General features: G+C 42.1%; 2 protein-coding genes across 8 annotated transcripts in view; one reads left to right on the top strand and one right to left on the bottom strand.

The window, feature by feature from the left end:
* Window positions 1-4,752, top strand: part of FAN1 (FANCD2 and FANCI associated nuclease 1) — a 38,559-nt gene extending 33,807 nt beyond the window's left edge. For all 6 annotated transcript variants that reach the window (XM_041753034.1, XM_041753033.1, XM_041753031.1 and 3 more), the window contains 3 exons: window positions 362-556; window positions 1,181-1,309; window positions 4,494-4,752. In XM_041753034.1, the coding sequence (XP_041608968.1) occupies window positions 362-556; window positions 1,181-1,309; window positions 4,494-4,631 (462 nt within the window). In that variant the 3' untranslated portion in view covers window positions 4,632-4,752. The remainder of the gene's footprint in view (window positions 1-361; window positions 557-1,180; window positions 1,310-4,493) is intronic.
* An 891-nt stretch (window positions 4,753-5,643) lies between these two features.
* Window positions 5,644-19,798, bottom strand: part of MTMR10 (myotubularin related protein 10) — a 54,416-nt gene continuing 40,261 nt past the window's right edge. For both annotated transcript variants that reach the window (XM_041753040.1, XM_041753039.1), the window contains 7 exons: window positions 19,405-19,535; window positions 18,166-18,235; window positions 17,267-17,337; window positions 14,779-14,948; window positions 13,525-13,695; window positions 9,300-9,482; window positions 5,644-8,715 (listed from right to left, as the gene is read on the bottom strand). In XM_041753040.1, the coding sequence (XP_041608974.1) occupies window positions 8,122-8,715; window positions 9,300-9,482; window positions 13,525-13,695; window positions 14,779-14,948; window positions 17,267-17,337; window positions 18,166-18,235; window positions 19,405-19,535 (1,390 nt within the window). In that variant the 3' untranslated portion in view covers window positions 5,644-8,121. The remainder of the gene's footprint in view (window positions 8,716-9,299; window positions 9,483-13,524; window positions 13,696-14,778; window positions 14,949-17,266; window positions 17,338-18,165; window positions 18,236-19,404; window positions 19,536-19,798) is intronic.

Here is a 19,798-nt window from a genome sequence, read left to right as displayed (position 1 = left end):
TTTAAGTTTTAAACTTGAATCTATTTTACCTTTATCATTCCTCTCGAAACTTGTAAGTTTCTCCAGCTTTGACCTTAAATCAGGCTCCTGTCAGAGCCTGGCACCCTCATGTGTGCTGTCACCCCTGCCTGCTCTGAGTGCCACCGATATAAACTGAAAGCCCTTTTCACCTAACAAACCAGTGCAGTAAGTTGTTCTTAGGTTAGATTACTTAGATACTTTTTACGTATCTTTTGAGAAGAAGAATGTGTCAGTTTAATTAGATGGGCCAGTTTCCAAACGTTATAGGTATTGAAAGTTCTTCTGATTAATCCGGTTCTGTCCAGGCACAGTACCCTAGCTTGTTTTCTCCGCAACATAGGCATTCCCATTGGACTTGTGTACAGACAGCTTCTTCGCAAGCCGTGGGCCGGCCATCGAGGCCCGGCTGCAGCTGATTCACAGTGCCCCTGCGGAGAGCCTGCGAGCCTGGGTGGCAGCCGCGTGGCAGGCCCAGGAAGGCAGAGTGGCTTCCATTGTCAGCTGGGATCGCTTTGCTTCTCTTCAGCAAGCTCAGGTGAAAATCTGTAGCAGGATTTGGTCAGAAAGTAACACCTCCCAGTGCTGGGTACCTTTTTGGCAAGATGTGTATATGTGTGTGTGTGCATGTATAAATATATATATATACACGCACACACACATATATATATATATGTGAATGTGCCTGTGCATACATTTATGTGTGTAATGTCCTAGTCCATATGCCACTGTTACTGATGGGAACACGTCGAGGCACAAAATAAGCCCAGTTATGCCTTCTTCCCCCTAGTTGACAGCTTCCCTTTGCCTGACCTATGACCCTCAGCAGGGAGGATGCTGTTCCTGTCCTTGCAACTCTAGGCCTTCAACACTGTCATAGTCCTGAGTGTTTACACTGAATTCCCTCCTCTTCATCTGTTCTCAGGATTTTCCCATCTAGACAGAAGTATAACTGACCAAAGGAAAACTGATTTCCCAGCGCTTGCCGGTGGGCATTTTGGCCCGTGGCTCTGGAGCCCTGGCACGAGCCGCAGAACGACACGTGGTGTCCTTGGAATCCATTTCTGCTGAATTACACAGTTTTTACATCTTGTGATCACGGAAACTATCTCAGGATCTCTGTCAAAAGGAAAGGCTAACCATCCATGTATTTTGTGTTCAGGATCTTGTTTCCTGCTTGGGCGGCCCTGTCCTCAGTGGTGTGTGCAGGCGCCTGGCTGTGGACTTCCGACACTGCCGAGGCGGCCTCCCGGACCTGGTGGTGTGGAACTCCCAGAGTCGTCGTGTTAAGGTCAGCTGCACCAGAAAGGAGAACGCTTTTTCTCTGATAATTGTGTTAGCAATTTAATCAAAGGCTATAATGTAGGCATTTCTTGCATGACTATTGGTAAGATTGAGTCCCTCGAGAGCTATTGGATTGAAGGCCACAGTTCCTTGGTGGCTGTCGGCTGGGACTTCCTCCTCAGCCCCTTGCCTGTGAGCCTCTCCTGTCCACTGTGCAGCATTCCACTTGACAGCTCATTTCATCAGAGCAGGCAAGTGAGAAGAGCCAGGGTATGAGCAAGATGGAAGCCAGTCCCTCACAACCTGATCTCAGAAGGGACATTCCTTCACTTTTGCTGTATTCTTCTGTTAGAAGCAAGTCACAGATTCCAGCCCCCATTCCCAGGGAAGGGATCCTGCAGGGTGTGAACAGTAGGAGGCTAAGATGACTGGGAGCTGTTCTCTAAGCTCCCCGTGAGTGCCTTGTTACCCGCTGTGACCTCAGGGCCACCCTTGCCCCCACCCTGGTCTTACTCTGCTGCCCGTCCCAGGTTGGTTTTTATTATTGGGCTTTGAGATTAAAAACAATTCTGGATACACGTCCTGTATCAGATATATTTCATTCCAGGCTGTGGCTTGTCTTTTCATTCTCATAATAGTGTCTTTTGAAGAGCAGAAATTTTAAGTTTTGACCAAGTCCAACTTCTCTGTTCTTTAATGGATCATGCTTTTGGGTTCATGGGACATCTTGGACTGGAACTCTGGATTTGAATGTTTCTCCTTGAAGTTCTGTCCAGTTTGCTTCATATATTTTGAAGCTCTCTGATTAGATATAAAAACCTAAGGGCCTGTCACGTCCACTTGATGAGCTGATTTCTTCATCATTGTGAAGTGACCCTCCTTTATTTCTGGCAGTGTTCTCTACCCGGAAATTGACTGATACCAATAAATAGTCACTCCAGCATTCCTTTGGTTAGTGCTAACAGGATGTATCTTTTTCTAGTCTCTTACTTTTAACTTATTTTTGTCTTTATATCTAGTGGGTTTCTTGTAGGTAGCATTATACATGGGTCTGACTTTTTCATTCAGTTTGAAAACCTCTGCCTTTTAATTGGGTATTTGGACCATTTACAATTGATGTAATTATTGATGATTGGCTTTAAAGCTACCATCTTGATACTTGTTTTCTATTTGTCTCAGCTCTCTTGTTCTTTTCTTGCCTTTTTCTACCTTTTTTATTTTTTTAAAGGATTGCATTTTAACTCTTAGCTGGCTTGTTATCTGTAGCTCTTTGTTGTAAGTGGTTGATCCAGTGTTGACAGTGTAGATCTTAAATGTATTGTCTTTCAAGTGACGTTAGGCCATTCCGTGTATAGTATAAAGAACATGAGTATATTTTTATATCTCCTCTCTTGGCCTTTGTACTGTTCACATATTCCTACATGTTATAAACTCTACATTTTTTGACTTTCTACAGCTGATTACTAAGAATCTTTATATTTATTCACATAGATACAAATTTTTTTCCTCCCCTAGATACAAATTTTTTTCCAAAGATTTATTTATTTTAGAGAGTATGAGCAGGGGGGAGGGCAAAGACAGAGGGGGAGAGAGAATCGTCAGGCCTCTGCTGAGCATGGAGCCCAACACAGGGCTGGATCCCAGGACCCTGAGGTCATGACCTGAGCCAAAATTAAGAGTCAGATGATCAATTGACTGAGCCATTCAGGTGCCCTGGTAGATACAAATTCTTACTACTTGTTATTCCTTCATAAAGATCCAGATTTCCACACGCTGTTATCTTCCTTCTGCTTAAAGAACTTTAACACTTTTTGAAATGGAGGCCTGCTAGTAATGAATTATTTAGGTTCTCTATGTCTATAGTCTTTATTTCACCTGCTTTTTTTTTATGATTTTATTTATTCATGCTAGAGGGAGAGAGAGGCAAAGACACAGGCAGAGGGAGAAGCAGGCTCCATGCAGGGAGCCTGACATGGGACTCGATTCCGGGTCTTCAGGATCACGCCCTGGGCTGAAGGCGGCGCTAAACCACTAAGCCACCTGGGTTGCCCTATTTCATCTGCTTTTGAAAGATATTTTCTCTGAGGAAAGAATTCTATGTTGATAGTTTTTTTCTTTCGGTATACTTTGAAATACTGGTCCAGTTCTCTAGCTTGCATTGTTTTTTAATGATAATTGTGTGGTGTTTCCCTTAAAGCTTTAAAAAAATTTAGCTGCTTTTAGAATATTCCCTTTATCACTGATTATGCAACTCAGTTCTGTTTCTTTATGTAGTGTTCTTTATGTTTCTGTGCTTGGGGTTCATTGAGCTGCTTGGATCTTTGGATTTATAGTTTCTGTCAAATTTGGAAAATCTGGGTAGTTTTATTGATGTTTTGAAGTTCAGTAATCTGCAGTGAATAAAACTGACACAGTTCCTGCCTTCGTGGAACTGATACGTAACAGTTTTATCTTTTGATAAATGCCACGAAGAAGTACATAGGAAGGACTCTATTTAGCGGTGTTGCTGGACCTCTCTGAGATGAATTTAAGCTGAGCAAAGACGGGTAAGAAGTCAGACATGTGAAGAACAGGATGTCTTGGGCAGAGGGAATAGCAAGCATATGGAAGGGCCAGCCCTTCAGGGGCACCTGGGTGGCTCAGTTGGTTAGGCATCTACCTTTGGCTCCAGTCATGATCTCAGGGTCCTGGGATCGAGCCCCTCGTCAGGTTCCATTGTTTGCAGAGAGCCTGCTTCGCCGTCTCCTCTGTGCTCGTGCTGTCTCTCAAATAAGTAAATAAAAATCTTAAAAATAAAAAGAGGAAGAAGAGCCCTTGTTGGAAAGAGGTTAGTCTTTCTCAGGAACTTTGAAGTGGTTGGCAGGGTCAAGATTATAGTTTTGTAGGTCATGGCAAAAGTTCAGATTTAATTGCAAACGCAACAAAAAGTAATCGAGTTTTAGGCAGGGGAGCAACAATCTAATGCTTTAAAACTATTTTCCAACTGTGTTTTGAGAATCAACTTACTAATTCTCTGTGAAGAACTGCCTACTTTCTACAGAATAATTACCAGTGAATTTCATGTTTACATCTCTGTTATATATAAGTAGAGCAGTATCAGTGAAAACTACTATAGTGTACTTGGCTATTCTGTTTCAGTAAGATACTAGTAACTTTTTTTGATACTAATAACTTTAAAAATTATATTCCAGCTGGTGGAAGTTAAAGGCCCCAATGATCGCCTTTCACATAAGCAGATGATCTGGTTGGATGAGCTGCAGAAGTTGGGGGCCGAAGTGGAAGTCTGCCATGTGGTTGCAGTTGGAGCAAAGAGCAAAAGCCTTTCCTAAGAGCTGTGGTGTCGGGGTGTCTGGTTGTACTTGGACTGATTTTCAAAAGCATAAAGCATGATTACATTTTTAACTTTGATTTTGCTTTGTCAGTAATAAACAAGATCATTGTTGTACAGTGTGTGCATCATAAAACTTGGTCGTGGTTTGAATGTACTCCTTGATTCCACATAGCAGGTAATGAACTTTCTAGAAGGTCAGAACCTTGGTGGCCATTTTAGGAAATGGATGCATCTACGTTATTAAACTAGACTTCCATAGCAACTGGAAACCATCCAAACAGGATGTTTTGCAGCTTTTGGGCTTTTATAAAAGTTGCACACCCAGTGTTTCCAGTTAAGCATATTGGAGAGACCTGAATTTAAGGTTTTCTATATGCCGATATATGCAGCTGTTTAACTTTCTTGTTTTATGATTATCTAAGGAGGGCATAAACAATTCAAATTCTTTCTCTGGGAATTAAAAAAATATTCTCATCAAGCTCCTTAACTTTTACCTGCTCTTACTTACTGGGCCTAAATCATTAAAGGAATGAATAGTCTCTTAAAGGTAATGGTCCCTTTTTCATCCGTAGCCTCCCTACTGACTGGAGGGGCAATTTTCTGTATAGACAGTGTAATTACAACAGGGCTACTCACAAGAGCCCCAGGACAAGGAAAGTGTATGGTAGGAAGGCAGCTAACCAGAATGAGTGGACCAGGAGTCCGGCGGGGACTCCAGTCTCCCCACAGACTAGTTCTGAGAGGTTCTTAGGGAATATTACTCTCCAGCTTGGTCATTTATTTAATGGAAGGACAAGTTAGGGCACCGTCCATTAATACCCATATGGCCTTAACTGCAGCCAGTGCTGAAGCCACGTCAAAAATGTTACTGCTCATTAGCTGTTGCTTTAGAGCAGGCAAAAAGGTTGAATGGATGACACACACATGACTATAGTTGGAAGAAAATGCCTTTGTTTCTTGAATCACTATGTTCCTGTACATGATTTCATATTGACAACTACGACAATCAATTTCTGTGGAAATTTTATTTAGCAGTCAAAATTTCCTTCACATTCATCACTGTTGAACAGCAAGATCTCTCATCTTTCCTGCTCATCCTACTTTATTTAACTCAAGTCATAATTTTAGGCACAAAGGTTTTCGTTTTCTCTCAAAATCAAGTTCTAACTACTTGAGGTTACTGCTACGGCAAGCAGGTTTTGTTGAAGGTATGCTGACTAATTTTCATCCCCTGTTAGCACAAATTAATATACTTTTCTTAAATAAAGTTAAGACATTTTTGGTTTTAAAACCGTTTCCATCATAAAATAACACACTGTACATCTTTAAGTTCAGTACTAGGAAGTCCCAGGCTGTCTGGTGCCTATGTGGCATCCTGTGGGCACGGGCTTGTTCGCAGGGCTGTGGGGCCAAAGGGTGTGAAGCGCTCTTCCATGCAGTGTCCATAACCACACGTAGGACTTCGGTTGCCACCACGTCCTGCCAGCAAAGGTGCCAGGCAGCTTTATAACGGCCAGGACTTAAAACTGTTATAGTTGTTTTTCATATTATGCACGAAAACTGGCACAATAATCATGATAGAACAACTGTCCAGAAAAAATAAAACTAAAAACCGTATTTTACTACATTTGATTATCATATAAAAATATGCACATTTTGTTTTGAAACAGTATTAATAGTACCTAATCTTTTAAATTTGTAAATTAAGAAAATTGTTAAGGAGTTGAAATAAATGTGTGAGGAGAGATAATTATAAAGAAATAAATGCTCAACAACCCCTCCAAGCCCAATTTAGAGAAATTGTAATAATAAAAAGGAAGCTTAATCAAAAAGGGAGAATTATTACACTTCTACGGCAGGATATGCTGTGGGATTTTAAGGGGATTGGGACTGGTTTCCAATCAAGGACTATAAAATATTTAATGGCAATAGTGCTATTTAGTTATATAAATTGAAAAAGCCCTTATTTTCTAGGCACAAACATTGGGCTTATCCACAAGACAAATTTCCTAAGACATTTTATAAGAACTTCTGTCCCTTGAGGTCCAGAGACATGAATTCCAAAAAGGCAAGTAATTTGAATAGAAACAGCTATTCATTTCACATAAAGGTGAAAGACTTCTTTGAAAAAACTTGTTTTAGAAAAGATAAACTAGCCACTTCACTATAAATTTTTTTTTTTAAAGCTTAAGATGGCAGTTTAACAAACTCTAAGAGCCCAATTTGAACCCCTCCATCCTGTAAACAGGGCCTAGGGTGTGGGCAGGAGCAAGGAGTGGAGGGCAAGGTGCTGAGTGAGGCCTTGGCCTTAGAGCTTCAGCTTGGCCCGCACAGCCCTGGCCGGTTCGGGTCCCACCGGCTGACCAAGCACACCCACCCCCCTGTGCTGCTCTGGCTCATTCCACCCGGGAACATTCAAATGGTAGTATTTTGAGAGAAGTACACTTTTCTTTCCCCTCTTGGTGACACCTCACCACCAGGAACTTGGTTGGTAGAAGGAGGGCGATGCCTCACAATCCCATCAGTTCTTTCCAATGGGAGGTGCCACCAACAGTGACCCCGCTGCCAATACTGATAGGGACACCCAGATGCCTCTGAGGGAGACCACGACTTTCCAGGGTGGGTTCAGCACTGTCCACACTCACCCCTGCTGCCCTCACACCAACACCCACCTGCCCACAGGCCCACTGTGCCCTCGCTGACCTTCAGATGGGAAGAAATGCACTTTTCGAGACTCCTGGCTCCTGGTATGAACCTCAGGGGCAGGAGGCCTGTTTTCAATATCGAGGCTTGTAACACTTTGTTGTAAAAACTGGAATTGTGTTTAACTCTGTGTTGGGCTCCAGAGTAACATCAAAGGCACTTCTATGTTGGCATCATCTATAACAAATGCTTCTAAAGTCAACAGTCAACAGTGCGTATCGTTTTAGTCAACCCTACAATGGTAAAAGCAAACTCGTGATTTTAAAACACAGTGATATACGGTCCTAAACAAAGTGATCCACCATCACTGTCCGCTCAGGGAGCTCAGTCAGAACCGAAGTGACCAGAAACCTGCAGGAATACCCAGGCCTGTGGGGCATTTCCCGGAATGCCTACTGAACATTAACTTTCTTCCTGTCTGCCTCTGTGCAGTGGTGACCTAGGCTCAGGTAACCCTTACCAGGTGGTAGGGGAAAGTGGCTGCAGACAGGATCAATGGCACAGACAAAGCCTGCTCCTCTGCTCATAGGAGAAAGAGTGGGAAGTCCGCCTACAGGTCACCCGAGGCTGAGGCAGCCCTGAGAGGACAGAGAGGTCATCGAAAAGAAGAGGGCTGCCTATCTTTTTGAAAACCTGCGAAGGAAGCAGAATTCAACATGTTTTTAAATATTAGTGCAAATTTCCACTGTTAATCTGACATAGAAAATTCTTAGAGCCTCAAGTGCCTAGGTTAGCAATTTTAAGAGAAGTTTCTGGCTTCCCTCAGCATGTTTAAAAAGTCCATCTCAGTCCTCATTTGCTAGCGTCTCAGTAGATAACCAGATCTTGGCCCCACTTAAAAACTTGCTCAAGGGCGTTCCTGAGATGCTCCGTCTACAGAGGTTGCCCACAGGGCTAAATGGGAAAGCAGACGACAGGAAGTCCGGTGTCCCCGGAGTGGCGTGAGCGCTGACCCGGAAGTACATGCGGCTCTCGTCCGGGCCCGCGTGGCCGGCATCCAGGGACCCGGCCCGGTGCTGCCGCAGCGTCCTGCTGAGCGCATCCACCTCGTCCGCCAGCAGCGAGAGCTTGTGGAAGGCGGTGATGAAGCCCCCGAGGTGGATCTGGGCCTCGGGCACCCAGCGGAAATAGCACAGTTTCCAGAGCTTCACATGTGTTCCCGAGACATGTGGCAGAATAACGCCATGCAGGTCAGCTGGTTTGGAAAACCATTCTCTAAAATACTGCTCGGCACCATGGTCCTGGCTGGTGGGTGGGGGCGGAGGGTCGGGCTTCGCTTTTAGTATCAATGAATTTCTCCTTGGGACCAAGTCTGGGTCACTGATGATTCCATTCCTTAAGGAACCTGGCATTCCTCTCAGTGTGGAACTGTAGCTTTTCTGTCAAAGAGAGAGGTTGGCATTATTTTTCTGGCGCTGCCCCTTTTGGAAAAACAGGAAAGGTGCAGTGGCAAATAAAAACCTAGGACTATGAAAAAGTGGCTGAACAGCAGCCATCAGGAACATCTTGTTCCTTCCCCAGTAATCCTCATCCCAGTTCTCCTCCACTGGGGTTCCATGGTTTTAGGGACGGACCCTGGCTATTAGTCCTTGCTGCAGGGGGGGGGAGGTGATACATCCTGTTGGTTAATTTGCTTAAATGCAAATTTCTAAGACTCCTGGGTTAGGAAAAACTACACCTGGCTCATTCTAGAACGAACAGGCAAGTGGATGGGTTTCAGGAATGGGGCCTCCTAGGCTCAGAGTTGCTATCTGCTAAATCCTAGATGCTGAGAGGCTTTGTGGGCCTCAAAGTCGGGGCATGGTCATTTCAGTTATAAAAGGAATGATCCCTCAAAATCTGCATGGGCAGTATCGTCAGGATAAGTGACTTGGCTCTTAATACTAGGTGTTCTGAAAATATGCTTTCTGTTAGGTGTGAGCAAATACCAGGTTTTAACTGTTAGTGCATTTTTGTGACTTACCTTTGTCCGTTTGAAAGATTTCACAGAACCATTCTGGACACAGGGCGTGCTCTTTCCAATGTACAAGGGGTTATGGAAAAGAGTGCGATCCTTTGCTGTAAACTGAAGAGACCAGTCCCAAACTGAGGGAAATTTTAAACCCTTTTCGTCACCCAACTGGATATTTTTGCTGATAGCAAATTCCTGCAAAGTAAAATATTTGGATATCTATGAAAAGATGCCAAATAAAAGATTTTCCCACATATATTCCTTTTTTGTGACAAACCCTTCATCACTACCTAAGCTGAATTTTCTGGACTGGAGCAACTTGAGCCCCCCAAGAGAGCAGCATGTTTTGCTTTGAGAGAAGAGACGTTCTTGGCACCTCAGATAAGAGGGACATCTCACACACAATATGAGCGAGCAGAGGGCACTTTCTTCTGGAAGCTGAGGAAGCTGGGCCCTCCGAGCAATGAGTATGTTATTAGAAGTGAAACTTCACAAAAATGATACCATAGAGTCTTAAGCATGTTGCAGTAGCTTTGGTACTTGTAGCAGTTTACTTTTTGAGTGCACCATCCTGCACTTTACGCAAGTACCTGCTGGGGGTAAAACTCAGTGAGTGGATGTGTGAGATAGTCTCTGGAAGGAAATTACTACTGTCTGTGTGACTGTTTTTCTAAATGGACAGCTACCCGTCACTTTCCAGTGGCCTTCAAAATCTGAACCACAGCCTAGAAACAGGGAGGAGGGAATCCACCCCTCCCTGCAGTCCTAAAGTTTGGCCAAGGCCACGAAGACCATGCAGTGGCTGGGCCTTCTGCTCCCCGCAGCCCACCTCCAGCCTGCTCTGGGTTCACATGACCTGGTGACCCAGTGGCATGACACTGTGGGGTGAGAGCCCACCACTTCTGTATGGAGGAGGTGAGGATCATCTCAAACAATGCAACTGCACTTAGTCAGGTGGAGAAAGGACCCTTGGGGACATTTGGGTGGCTCAGTGGTTGAGTGTCTGCCTTTGGCTCAGGGCGTGATCTCCAGGTTCCAGGATCGAGTCCCACATCGGGCTCCCTGCATGGAGCCTGCTTCTCCCTCTGCCTATGTCTCTGCCTCTCTCTCGCTCAGGAATAAATAAAATCTTTACAAAAGAAAAAAAAGAAAGGACCCTTGTCTTGGATGAGTGACAAAAGCAGGCTACCACAACAGTTTATGCAGATTACTAGTTCTCTGGAGGACATATCTCAAGATACTGAATCTCTGGATGGTGGGAGATGATGGATTCTTCTTTTCTGCTCTCTATCTTTCAGTATTCTCCAAAAACACAAGAATTTCTTTGGAAGTTAGAAAGAAAGCAGAGAGTAAATATCATCAGAAAAGCAGTGCTGCAGTCAGGAGGCCAGCTCCGTGCCACAAGTGTGAGCAGGTGTGACCCACCCACAATGTTGGCTCGGGGCCAGGAGGAAACAGGTAAGCTATCTAACAGCACAGGGCATTTACAAAATTTTCTATTTCAAATGAGTAAAACTCAACTTTCATTAAGCACTAAATATACTAAAAACATTTTTTTTTAGTTATTAGAGATTTCATCATATATATCCGTGTAGAAACAACACATTTGCTTTAAAAAATATTATTGTTAAGAGCTGAAACCTAATGCCTGGGACATCTGGGACCCCTGGGTGGCTCAGTGGTTGAGCATCTGCCTTTGGCTCAGGGCATGATCACGGGGATCCTGGGACTGAGTCCCTGGATCAGGCTCCCTGCGAGGAGCCTGCTTCTCCCTCTGCCTCCCTCTGTGTCTCTGCCTCCCTCTGTGTCTCTGCCTCCCTCTGTGTCTCTCATGAATAAATAAATAAAATCTTAAAAAAAAAAAAGGGGCTGAAATCTAGTAAAACATAAACCCCAACCTGCTTTAATGGCCCTTAGGAAAATATATAGAAATCAGTTGTCTTTTCTTTTTAATGTGAAAACTAAAAATATCTCCAAGGAAGAAAATTAGATTTTCCATAAACAGTACCTGACTGTGAGCATCTAACGCGGCCTCAGAATGGAAAAAAAAAAAAAAAAAAGGAAACGTCTTTGTGGAAGCGACTGAGAACAGTGGGGTCGTGCTAAAACTCAGCACCTTAAGTCAATGGTTTCCCAGGGAGGGCAGAGGCAGTGCTCCCGGCCTCCAGTCTGGCTACTGCATAAATCATAAATGTGAAGCACTGAGGGAGGGAAGGACCCATGTTAGGACTTGCCAGAAAAAGCTTTTGAAAAACGTCCAGTTAAAAAAAATACAGCACTGGAGCACAGACCAGGGAAAACAGATGATATACTTTAAAAAAATATTTAACTTCTATTCCTGCATAGAAATCTATTTGTAAACCTATGTCGGCACATCCAGAATCCAGCCGAGAAGGAGAGGGAGGAGAGAGTGCATCCAGGGGGCCAGCTCGTGCTCCACAGAGACCTCCCGCAGCACCCACCTGAGGTACTGCGGTCACTGGCACCTCCAGACCCACGTACTGGCATTTTACATCTCCTGCTTTGTGTCTAACAAGGCTATTTGATTTCCTCGCCTTGTGAACATTTTGAAGGCTCCAGTGGTGTATGTGTGTGTGTGTGTGTGTGTGTGTGTGTGTGTGTGTGTGTGTGTATGTGCATGGGTGTGCTCTCAGGGCAGTGAAAAGACAGGCAAACACCACCACATGCAGCCCAGCCCGCAGCACAGTGAGAGGTACCAAACTGATGATGGTCCGTGAATGAGAAATGAAAAGGAGCATCTCAGAGACCATTTAGTTTAGGAACAAACAGGTGCCCACACCTCCAGAGCCCAAGCCCAGAATTGGTGTCAGTGCAGGACTGAGATAGGTCACGTTCTTCTAGGGAAGCAGAGAAATTATTTTATGAAGATCTCTCTCCCGAACTCTCCAATCCGAAATAAATACCCTATGACAGTGTTGCACTTCTCTCACCCTGAGCCCCTGGAGAGAAGCAGGCAAGACCTGTTCTACCTCCCTCTCCTGCCTGCTCCCTCTCATAACCAAGCCCCCAGATCCCCTCTCCTTTGCTTTGGGAGGTTCCTCATTGATAAAGTCATTTCCTTACATGTCCAGTGCACTTTGTCTTTCACATCCACATCGGGAATAATTCATTTCTTTAGGAAATAGTGAAGCATAATGCTTCACAGTTTACAAAATGTTTTCAATTCACAGAATGAGGCCAAAAGTAGTACTGTTAGTTTGGTGGATCCGTTTTTACAGATGGGGAACCTGGGCTCACCATTCTTCCAACCCTGGGCAGGATTCACATTTTATGAGGCCACATCGCCTGGATGAGGGCCTTACTGCCAAGGCTAAGGACCCCACAGCTCACCGTGGAGGCAACCCTCTTAGAAAGTCTTCCTAGAGGCCCACAGGAGCTGCTCTTGTTTCTCCAATGATTGCTGCAGCATTTATCTGCTATTCTCATTGTTGGTTTAAATGTGGGTGAGCCAGCCAGAACCTGTGGTTTCGGAAGGCTGTACCAGCGGCAATCAGAAATTAGTCTCAAGTTTGGCTTGAGACTCTCCTTAGTTATGATTCTTCCTTCTAGATCATTGAATTGTGACTAGAAATGGATAATCCTACCCCAAAGGGATTGCTGTGTGACAGGTGGGACATTATCTGGCAGTCCAGCACCCACTGAGAATCTCAGCCTAGCACCATGACTACCCTTGCTCTCTGACAGTCCTTCTCCACAGGACCCTTGAAGAAAATAATCTCGCTTTGTACAACTTTTTTTTCTAAGAAATAAAAGTCCTCTAGCAGGACATTTTCAATTACCCATCCAAACACCCCAAATGTGAAAACACATTTAAGGTGGTTAAAATAATTTATATCTTTAAAAACTGGTTAATTTTTTTTGTTATGTATCATGTTTTCTTTTTTTTTTTAAATAGGTCCACACCCAATAAGGGGCCTGAACTCATGACCCTGAGATTAAGTTGTGTGCTCTACCCACTCAGGCAGGTGTCCCTAAAAACTGGTGTATTATTGTGAACAATGTACATTAGAGAAATATACCTAAAATACTCATAAAAATGAAACAGGGTCCTAGTTTTTATATGTCTTTAAATAATTCATTCAGAAATTGCAGCTTAACATGGTAGCTAAGACAGTTTTAATTTACATATTTTAACTATGCAGCCAACTGTACTTCACTTCTATTTCCATAAAGCTGCACGAGGCAGAGAAGTCACTGTTGCCACCATCCTACTTACCGTGCTTTGTTTCACCCGCTGGTGAGGGGAGTTGAACAGGAAGGTGCCGAACAGGGAAATGCGGGTGCTATCGTACAGCACTGCCAAGTATGTCTCTGAGAACTCGAAGGCTGCTGGGTACTGTTCTAGCAGCTGCCACGTGGCATCCAAGAACAGCAAAAATAAAGGAGACTGGCAGACAAATGGAAAATGGGATTATTTAATGTTGTCCTTTGGTTATTCTCATTTATTTCCAAATTTAGGGCTCATGTTAAGATTACTAAGAAAACATTTCAGCCTAAAACACTTGGCTCTGAAGCTGAGCCAAGGATATGTGGACAGGTCATCATGGCTTCTATTAAAGCTTAGAAGTATGTTCAACTGCCATTAACATCACAGCCCTCATTTGCCTAAGAAGCATGTATGTTGAAACGGCAAAGTAAACAGGTAGGTGTCACTATATGAATGGGGGACACTAAAATATGTGATTAAACCTATGTTGGAAATAATTCTTTAGAACACTGAAAAAAAGAAAAAAACACCCCAAACCAGAAAACAATTTATGTGATTTGCTTTTGGTAGACCGTGCAGGCTTGACATCTGGGAAAACAACTCAGAGTTTCAGAAACCAGTTGTCATTAGCCTCTAGGTCACGTGGTGGATCCCAAAGTACAGCAGCTGATGACAACTATTCTATCTTGGCGTCCCAGCAATTTAAAAGTGAAGTAGTCACAACTGAGATTTCCTCAGATGGTGCAGTTTGTTGTTAAACCTGAGACCCCATGAGTCAGACTGTGCTCTCTGCAACAACTACATCTGTGAGATGCCTATAGGCTGTTCCCAGTTTACCTCTGCACCCAAGGCAGACACTATGCCCAAAGCTGTTATGAAGGTGTTCTTCTCCAACTTTACATTCTTACACACGTGCCCCATTTTAAGAAAACACGGTATTCCAAAACTGATTTTTCAAAAAACCTAATGTGCTTGTTATCTGCTTTGCAGAAGAAATACAGCATTTTTTCAAGTACTTTTCAACTTGAAGAAATGCAACAATTTTTTTGGAATTTTTACCTATATACTTATAATAATCTTCATAAGTGTATCAATTTGGATGCTAATCCATCATTAGTTTTGGACTAAGGAATGCTAAGAGGTACCCAATGCAATATTAAAAGCCTCTTCATCTCTTTAGACAGAACACCTCTTCACAAGATGACATGAATTTTATCTTGTGCACACTTAAATGACTCACAATGAGCATTACAATTCTGTTACCTCTTTCTCAGATCTCTTTAAGTGGTTGCATCTGTCTAGGAACTGATATCCGGCCATGACCCACTCCTTCTGAATCAGACTCTGAAATCCCGTAATTGTCCTAAAATGGGGATCCAGCATCACTTGAACAAGAGAAGCTACAATACAGCTCAAGTCTCTTCCCTCCTCCTCTGTCAAGAAAATGGAAAGAAAATGACTATTATATAGAAAAGTGCTGAGAGAAAGGGAAGAAAAGATAAAATGGTTAATACAGTACTCTCTACCTAAGCTGCCTTCAAAATAATCTGTTGGGAAAGTTCACTGGATTCCAGCAACTTTAAATTATAGACTTACAGATCAAGTAGTGTTTTGTGGGGGATAATCTTTTATATATGAATATTTTGCAGGTAATAGAGCACAGCCCTCACATTTTATATTTCAGTGGTTTGTGGTGGAAATCTTTCAAGAGTCCATTCTGCTTCCTAAGAATATTAAATATAATGTAATCTTTTCACTGGCAATTCCACATGATGACTAAGAAGTGAATGAACGGAACAGGATTGTCCACTGTCATCCAAAAAGGTGGCAGACATTTTCATTCCATCTTTTACAGCTGGTGTCCTTTTCCATAATGCCAGTAATATCCTGGTATCAAAGCCAGCCAAAGAAATCAGGAAAAAAGTCCACCAGTATCCCTTATAATTAAGACTGCAGAATCATCAACAAAATAGGAGCAAATCAGCTTATCTCATGAATACAAGAATTTATTCTAGGAAAGCAAGGTAGGCTTAACATCTGACAATCAACTAAAGTAACACTTCGTATAAATAAATGATAGAAATAACTCATTAGATACATAAAAATCATCTGTGTGATAAAAATCCAAAATTCAATATATTTTGTCAAACTGAATTTAAATTAAAAAAAAACCCAAAGTTCATTCTGGATGTAAACTCTCAACAAACTAAGAATACAGAAGGGTACTTCAACCTGATAAGAGGAATCTATGAAAATCTGCAACCAATATCATTCTTTAACAATGGTAACTTCTATAACTGAGCAATTCCACATCTAAGTATCTACTCACAAAAAAATATGTACATATGTCCCCATGGAGACTTTTATATGAACATTCACAGCAGCGTAATTCATAATAGCCACAGAATGGAAGACACCCAATGTCCATCAAGAGGTAAATGTATAAATAAAATGTGGTATTTACAAAAGAATACTATTTAGAAATGAAAAAGAAACAAACGGCTGATACATGCTACATGAATGAACTTCAAAAACATGCATGTTAAATGAACGAAGCAGGAGGCAATAGATCACATATTACATGACTCTGTTTATGAGACATCCAGAATGAGCAAATCTACAGAAACAGAAAGTAGATTAGTGGTTGTCTGGGGTTGGGACATAAGCAATCTTTCTGGTGTGATAAAAATTCTCTACAACTGGACTCTGAACTCTGTGTTCTGTATATTGACTAAAATTACTGATTTCCACACTCAGAATGGGTGAATTTTATAATATGTAAATCATACCTCAATAAACTGTTTCAAAAACACGTTCTAAAGAAAAGTGTTAGTAAAACACAGGCTCACTATCTAAGCCTTTTGTATTATAACAAACGCATCAAGACATGTGCTAGGTAGGATTTTGCAAGGTAGGGTGAGAACACCCACTGGTTGAGAGGAGATATTAATTACTGGGTTGCTGGACTCTGCATGCACTTGTGAATTAAATAACTCTGATTGCATTAGTTAAGGATTACTTAAAATAGTGCATTACTATTCTTTTTCTCCCCGCTAAAAGTTCTAAATATCTTTACTTTGTTAAAGTCAGTTAAATTTGACAGTAAAAATTTTTGTAAGCTTTAGTACCATATTCATAAACTATGCAATGTGAATATATCATAAAATAAGGTAGCTCATGGTTTATGAAGCTTTGTCCGTAAGCTTAAAAATTCACTTAGCTGTAAAGTTATTATTTCACATTCATATGTACTATCCTTTGCTTAACTGAAACATTCTTATATGGCACTTTACTCCTCCTTAACATTAGACAAAATTCACATTATTGGCTATTCAGTTTAGTCAATTTCTTGACACCAAGCTCTTTCTTTAGAGTCCAATTTAGCAGGATCCAGAGGCATTTAAACTAAAATTTGTATGAATTTGAAATGTAGCAAAATTAGAGCAAGAGGATGCTCTGCCAAGATGAACACTTTCTATGACTCCAATAGTAACTGTGACACCCTCATGCTATAGGAGGGAAGATTTAACACATGCTATAGGAGGAAAGACTTAACACAGAACAGAAAACTGTACTCCTTTCTAATCTTCTACCTGCAGTTGCTGTGCCACTGTTCTCCTCTACCTATGTGTGGAATCTGTAGTGGGTCTGGTGGTGCTGTTGTAAGAGACAGCTAGGGGTAATGTGATTTACTTGCATCAAGTCACCAAGCTGACTAGCATGGTGACCAGTGTTTTCAGTAATGAATTACCTTGTAGCACTACAGACAGATGCCGGCTTTCTAGAATGTACACAAGTTCTGCTGAATGTTTAAGGAATGCCCTGAAAAGACAAAGGGAAAAATACTGTTAAAAATCAGACTTCTATAAATATTCCTTTAAAAGTACTTGAAGTCAGGGCACCTGGGTGGTTCATTGGTTGAACGTCTGTCTGCCTTTGGCTCTGGTCAAGATCCCGGGGTCCTGGGATCAAGTTCTGCATTGGGCTCCCCAGAGGGAGCCTGCTTCTCCCTCCACCTAAGTGTGTGTGTGTGTGTGTGTGTGTGTGTGTGTCTCTCAGGAATAAATAAAAAATCTTAAAAAAAAAAAAAGTACTTGAAGTCAAACACATCTAATCTTTCCCTATATTCTTAATGGTCTTTATGAATTTCATTAGTATTTACATGATTCAGAGTACATTTTGATTTTTATATCAAGGAAATTAACCCTTTTATAAAAGGGGGGTTGATTTACATAACATTCTTGAAATCACAAAATACAGAGATGGAGACAAGATCAGCGGCTGCCAAGGGACAGGGATGGGAACGCAACTCTGAAGGGGCAGCATTAAGGGCTTTGTGGTGATGGAGTTCTATATCAGGACTATGGTGGTAGCTGCACAGACCTATATGTGCAATAAAAATGCAGAGAAACACACACACACACACACACACACACACACACACACGAAAACATGTACAAATGGGTGAAATCTAAATAAGGCCTATATATTGCACCACTTGGTTTTGAGACAGTATTCTGGTTAGGGAAAATGTTACCACTTGGGGAAAGCTGGGTGAGGAGTACATGGAGTGCTCTAATGTTTTTGTACCTCTTGTGAGTCTGTACTTATTTAAAAAAAAAAAAAAAAAGGGAAAGTGTTTGTACAAACCTTACATATTCTAACCACCGAGTATTTTCCAGTGAAGATAACCATTTTTCTTCAGTTTCTTCAAAAGGCTCTGCAATAAATATGACAATTATATATACACACACACAAACATATGTATATACACATTTAGGCTTTTTAAACAATTTTACATGATCAATAAGAGTTAAGTGATACACGTCACAATTTTTAATATTTAAAAATTGGCTTTAAGAAAGTATTGTGCACTTTCATTTAATAATATGAACATTTAAAGGATGTGTTACAATTCTAAAAAACACAAAACAAGGCATTCCCCTGGGCCTCTGTTTCCTTCACTGTGGCTTTCAGGGAAATCCTGGAAAGTCTCAGCACCTCTGCCTCCTAAGAGCTGGTGGTTCCCACCTTCTAGGTCAGCCCATGTTTGGATTCTGGCACCTCTTCCCCCACACCCCAGCTTCCTGCCTGCAAGCCTTGCCCTCCCTGCTTCTCTGGATTCTGTGAGCAGGGAAAGGCCTGTACTGCCCTCCCCAGTCTGCCTGGCCTGTCTCAAGATGTCTCTCACCTCACCAACTCCAGGCTTTAGTTACATTCCACTTACCAGATGGCTGATAAACATTCATGTCATTGTATACACCACCCCCCTCCTCATCTCTCCTTCCAGGCAAGCACCCATCCAGTGCCACAATGGCTGCCTCTCCTGGCTCTCAGGTAACTAGGGGCTTTCTCTGGGCACCCTTCAGGGACGACTCACTTCATGCCAAAATGATGCTTTCAGGTGAATCACCCCTTCCCACCCCGGGGCACAATGAAAGCAATTGAGAAGCACCTGCTCAAACACACATATTAGAACTCCAAGGCTGCACAGATTACAACATGGCTCTGTCTGAAATCCATGTCAAGTCCTGTGTCTCAAAAATGTAACTGTATACATTAGAATTTTAGTACGTTTGTCTGTAAGGTAGCTCGCTGTTCTCCTTGGCACTTTTACAAAAGTACCCTACCATAACAATCCAGGATTTGAAAGTGATTTCATTGATTTATTTTCTTTCCTCCAAAACAAGAAGCAGTTTAAACTTCATTTTCTAAGAGCTTCCAATTTTGTCATACAATAATTTGTACAAATATTTCAATGAGCCCCTACTTATATATTTATTTTTATATTTTCAAGGAATATTGCTTTTTCTGACATACCTCATGCAATGCTGTATCCCTCATTCACTATATACATATATATGTATACACACCAAAAAATGAAATTACCATTAACGCATAGTTGCTTGAGTTTTACAAAAGCCGCCTGTATTTCTTGGATATTGGGCAAGGTCTTATCCAAATCTGATTTGTAAACATCACTTCTCTGTGGATGACTTTTAGTTATTGCATTACAGATCCTAATAAAGACAAAATCCTTGAGTCATTCATTCATGCCACACATTTTTTGAAGACCTATTATGAGCTAAGGCACTACTCTAAGAGCTGGAGATAGACGGACATAGACAGGAGGAGCCTCTGCTCTCAATGGGCTTCTGTGCTTGGTGACAGGAGGGTAAATGAGAAAGTAACAGGCTGTAAAGGCAACAGGTGGCATCATCCAGTGAATGCAGGCTAGTTCAAGGCATGTGGTCAGAAAGGCTTTTCTGTGAAAACGATACTA

This window comes from Vulpes lagopus, chromosome 4, assembly GCF_018345385.1.
Source record: "Vulpes lagopus strain Blue_001 chromosome 4, ASM1834538v1, whole genome shotgun sequence".
Taxonomy (NCBI): domain Eukaryota; kingdom Metazoa; phylum Chordata; class Mammalia; order Carnivora; family Canidae; genus Vulpes; species Vulpes lagopus.
The sequence above is the reverse complement of the archived record's forward strand: the minus strand, read 5'-3'. Positions and strand labels throughout refer to the sequence as shown.